The sequence below is a fragment of the Ipomoea triloba genome, chromosome 9 (assembly GCF_003576645.1).
Source record: "Ipomoea triloba cultivar NCNSP0323 chromosome 9, ASM357664v1".
Classification (NCBI taxonomy): domain Eukaryota; kingdom Viridiplantae; phylum Streptophyta; class Magnoliopsida; order Solanales; family Convolvulaceae; genus Ipomoea; species Ipomoea triloba.
Genome location: NC_044924.1, coordinates 5,029,089 through 5,033,914, shown reverse-complemented (window position 1 = coordinate 5,033,914; position 4,826 = coordinate 5,029,089). Strand labels below are relative to the sequence as shown.

Genomic DNA, 4,826 nt, shown 5'->3' with positions numbered 1-4,826 from the left:
TTTGGATTGAATTGTTTAATTTCACCCCCTTTCATATGCAAGCACAACCGGATGTCACTACACTACTACAAGGTTTTGGCAATGCATAATATAACTAGATTAAAGAAATTAGCCAAAATGGCATTTCTGTATTTCCAGGCAACTTCAAGGGCATTTTCTTTAACCAATCCCTTTTATAATTAATTCACAGAATTTCCCATCTGTCTGTAGGACCGATAGGGTCATCTGCTCTCCACTCTCTCTTCCCTCTCAGAGTTTTGGTTTGCAGTGTCATGAAGAGTCAAAGAAGCAGCTTGCAAACACATGGAGATTCTCCATTTTAAGGTTAGCAATATGAAACTGTTCAACTAAGCTGTACCTTAACCTTTGCAATCACAGTTTCTGTTATCATGTGCTCTGTTTCTCCTTCAATTTCCCCCTCATTCTCTCCTATACAGTATTTGCTCTGATTTTGTTTCAATAATGGGTTTTCCAACTTTAATTTTGTCATCTGATATGCTTCTTTTGAAAATTGGGTCTTCATAGATCTGCCAAAGGTTGGAGCTTTATCATTCCACTTGTTTTTGTTTGTGTTTTTGCTCTCTGTTCCATTTATCAGACAAAGAGTGGTCCTTTTTCCTTGTAATCTCCTATTCTTTGAGCCTTTGATTTGGTTAGGTACTTGGGGGTTGAGGTGAAGTGTTTTTGAGCTTTTCACAGATACCTTTTTCTCTGCAACTTTATTCTTACTTAGTGGAACTGAGTTGTTTTGGCTACCATTTGCTTTCTTTTTTGTTGTTTTTTGGTGTTGGACTGTTGGTTGCATTCATGCTATGATATTGAGTGATTATGTGTTGCTAAGGAAAGGAATTGAGGCCTTGTGCTTTATACTGTACACTGTAGAAATGTCCTTTGATTACTGGATTACTGTTATTTTTGGATGAGTAGAGAAACCCGCAGCTACTGCTCGAGGGTATTTATCGGGTAAACCCCGGCTTAGTGTGTGGATTACTGTTATTTGACATAGAAGAAAGTTTGAATATGAAGACAAAGAAAACATATTGTGACATTATATATATGTTAAGGTGTTCTTTGTCAAGGGCATTATCTGTGAGTGTAACTTTGTCTAATTTGTGTCAATTGCTGACTATATGACCTGTTAAGGCATAGTTTCTTTTTAGCTGGCAGTACTTATGTAAACGCGTCCTGTTGCCCCCAATTCTGTCTTTTAGGATGATGGTGGGAATTGAGTTAATATTCAATTTGGTCTATCGATCGACTATTAAGATTTCATCACTTTAGTCATTGACTTCTAAACTTGCTAAATTCCATCACCACCTATGCAATTGTTAACCAAAATGATCCTAATTAGTAGATTTGATTTTCATGAGTCTTTTGCGTTTTGGATTCTAGGAGAAAGTTGTGTTGTCTCGCTTGGTGTCTTTGGGGTTATGAAGGTTGAATTTGCTTACGCCCATTTATTTGTTCTTCTGCTGTTTTTTATGGAAGGAAGTTAACTAGTTTATGTGTTCTTCTGTAGGTCATTGCCTTTTACTACTAGAGATCCTTCGTGTGTATACTTTCCGTTTCTCAGCAGAGAGGTTTGTCTTACTGTCGAGGAGTGAAAACGAGGCCCTCGTTTAATGATTGCTGTTTTATGAGTTACCCCTAGTGTGCTTTGATTCAATCTGTTGAGTTGAGTTACATCGAAGAAAAAGACTGTTTCTCGATGCAAGCAGCACAACGCCTCAGGAGAACGGGCATGTCTAACGTGTTATGCTATCAGCCCGTGCAAAAGGCTGAGCCTTACCAGCTGAGCTACGATAACACAAATGGAGCTAGCTCTGTTCATGCTTCTCGTAACCTTTATTGCACTCTCGAATCATCCTCGGTGGGCGAGAGTCGTGCTCTATACAACTCACCATCAGCTGTCTATTTCTCGACCGATGGAAGCCCGATGTCCCAGCAGGATTCTTGTTCATACCCATTGGACAACAACTATGGTTCCCCTATTAGCGGGTCTTGCATTACAGATGATATGAATAGTTTCATCCACAAACTAAAGGAATTAGAGACGGTAATGCTTGGACCTGATTCAGATATTCTGGGGAGCTACGATAACACCTTCCCGAGCAGTATAGCGTCCCCCGAAATAGACAGCTGGAGACAAATGATGGAGGCGATGCCCCGAGGGGATTTGAAACAGGTGCTTATTCCTTGTGCAAAGGCGGTCTCGGATAATGATTTGCTGACAGCACAGTGGTTGATGTCTGAGCTCCGGCAAATGGTATCTGTATCGGGCGAACCAATCCAACGCCTGGGAGCATACATGTTGGAAGGGCTCGTTGCTCGGTTAGCTGCATCGGGGAGCTCCATCTACAAATCCTTGCGGTGCAAGGAGCCAACGAGTTTCGAGCTGCTTTCTTATATGCATATCCTGTACGAGGTTTGCCCTTACTTCAAATTCGGTTACATGTCAGCTAACGGTGCCATTGCTGAAGCAATGAAGGATGAAAATAGGGTTCACATCATAGACTTCCAAATCAATCAAGGCAGCCAGTGGATTACTCTAATCCAAGCTTTTGCTGCTCGCCCTGGCGGTCCACCCCATATTCGAATAACAGGTATAGATGACTCGAGTTTATCTAATGCACATAGTGGAGGATTGAGTCTTGTAGGTAAAAGGCTATCTAAACTCGCGGAGTCCTTCAACGTGCCCTTCGAATTCCATGCTGCAGCCATACCGGGCAGTGACATTCACCTCGAAAACCTGGGAATTCAACCCGGGGAAGCACTGGCTGTTAACTTTGCCTATATGCTGCACCACATACCAGACGAGAGCGTGAGCACTCAAAATCACCGGGACGAGCTATTGAGGCTCGTGAAGAGCCTGAACCCCAAGGTGGTTACTCTCGTAGAGCAAGAGTCTAATACCAACACTTCTGCATTCTTCCCCCGATTCCTCGAAACCTTAGACTACTACACTGCAATGTTTGAGTCAATTGATGTCACTCTCCCTAGGGACCATAAGGAGCGGATCAACGTGGAGCAGCACTGTCTGGCAAGAGACGTGGTGAACATTATAGCGTGCGAAGGAATCGAAAGGGTGGAGCGACACGAGCTGCTCGGGAAGTGGAAGTCTCGGTTCAGAATGGCCGGTTTTAGCCCGTACCCCTTGAGTTCGGTGGTGAATGCCACAATCAAGAAACTGTTGGAAAGCTATTCTGACAAATACAGGCTTGAAGAGAGAAATGGAGCCCTTTATCTTGGTTGGATGAACAGAGATTTAGTTGCTTCCTGTGCCTGGAAGTGAACACCATCAACCCTGTTTTCTGTGTCTCTTTTTCTGCCTCCCCTACCCCCTCAACCCTCTGTAATGGGTAATGTTCATAATCATTAAAACAATGGGTTTCTTGGCACTGTATTCTGCTTCATCAATCAAGTTAAAATTTCAATTCTTTCTCTGGTACCAATCAAGCTTGCATTTTGACTTGATTAGCAATAGTCTTGCGAGAATGTTACATTTCTTGCATTCTAAATAATGTTAGAAGAATGCAGTTATGAATATAGTAAGCAAGGAATATAATTTTTGCCAGTGTTGAACATATACTAGGTAATATATATAAATATAAATGGGCAATTTAACTATTAATTATGTCAAAGGTGGGTTCAAATCTCCACGTCAGTCACTCCCAGCCAGATTTGATGACGAGAAACAAGATAGGCAGGCACGGATTTTGAGGTGAAATGAGATTTGATGTGGTTGCAGCCTTTGACTGATGTTTCACAAGGATTTTACCTGGAAATGGAGAGACACTGACAACCATTTTTGTTTGTCTGGCCTGGAATTCATTGCGTCGGTGGCCGACAAGCCCGGATAAGACTGCCGGCCACATCCACCACAACATAGGTCGCCGCCGCCCCGACTGCATGCGCTGATCAGACATTTTATGATCAGCTCAATTACTACTAATATGAACAATCATATCATTGCATTGCCACGGCCCTAAAAGGCGGCATATCATGGCCATGCATCGTTTCATATATATGTGATGATGATTAGTTTCGGATGTAGGATGCCCTCTCCCATCCGCTTGCTTCTTCACCAGTAAACTTGAACAACTCCTATACAAATGGATGGGGGTTTAAATTACAGATGTCTAAAATGGATTTTGTTGGGGACACCGAGACCCAATATGAGTGGGCCGGGTAGTTGGATCGATCCATGTGTGCTTGGTTTGATCATGATCAATATATTCAATATTAGGACGGGACATACAAAATACGACAAATTATTATGTGGATCATAAAAAATGAAGTGTCGTTTTTTGTTGTCTATCCTAGAAATATATCGGAAAAAATGATTATTAAGAGTGACGCTAAGGAGGTGGTTGATTGGATAATTACTAATGATGGTATTGTCCTACCTAATGGTAACACAACAAATATCATTAGCGAGTGTAAGCGGTGGGTTTATAAAGATTGAAATGTTCAAGATGTGCTGCATATCGGGAGCAGAATAGAGCCATAGATTAATTGGCTAATAAAGCTCTTGAGTGTCCTTGGGGATTAAGAACGATGCCTCGACTGAGATCCTTATACTTCTAAACAATGACTTTGTGTATGTGTTCAAAGTCCTTGTGATCTAGTGGCACCCGGTGTACATTCTCACATGGAAGGGAGTGAATTTGAGTCTTATTGGAGTCAACTCTTGGGAATACATCAAATATTTTTTTCATATATAAATCACCACATATTATATTTTGCACACAAACCCTTCGTTTATTGGGACTTTGAATTTTAGACCTTAAATCATCAATAACGCGTAGACATTCCCAATTCAGCAC

At 41.6% G+C, this 4,826-nt stretch overlaps 1 protein-coding gene across 2 annotated transcripts; it reads left to right on the top strand.

Annotated features, from left to right (window-relative positions):
- Nucleotides 1–211: 211 nt before the first annotated feature.
- Nucleotides 212–3,452, top strand: LOC116030655 (scarecrow-like protein 21). 2 transcript variants are annotated; one of them, XM_031272966.1, is made up of 2 exons: nt 212–324; nt 1,520–3,452. In XM_031272966.1, the coding sequence occupies exon 2, from the start codon at nt 1,709–1,711 to the stop codon at nt 3,290–3,292; it is 1,584 nt and encodes a 527-aa protein (XP_031128826.1). In that variant the 5' UTR covers nt 212–324; nt 1,520–1,708; the 3' UTR covers nt 3,293–3,452. The 2 variants fall into 2 exon arrangements, with proteins under 2 accessions (XP_031128826.1, XP_031128827.1); XM_031272967.1 differs by lacking the exon at nt 212–324 and adding an exon at nt 377–536.
- Nucleotides 3,453–4,826: the final 1,374 nt, after the last annotated feature.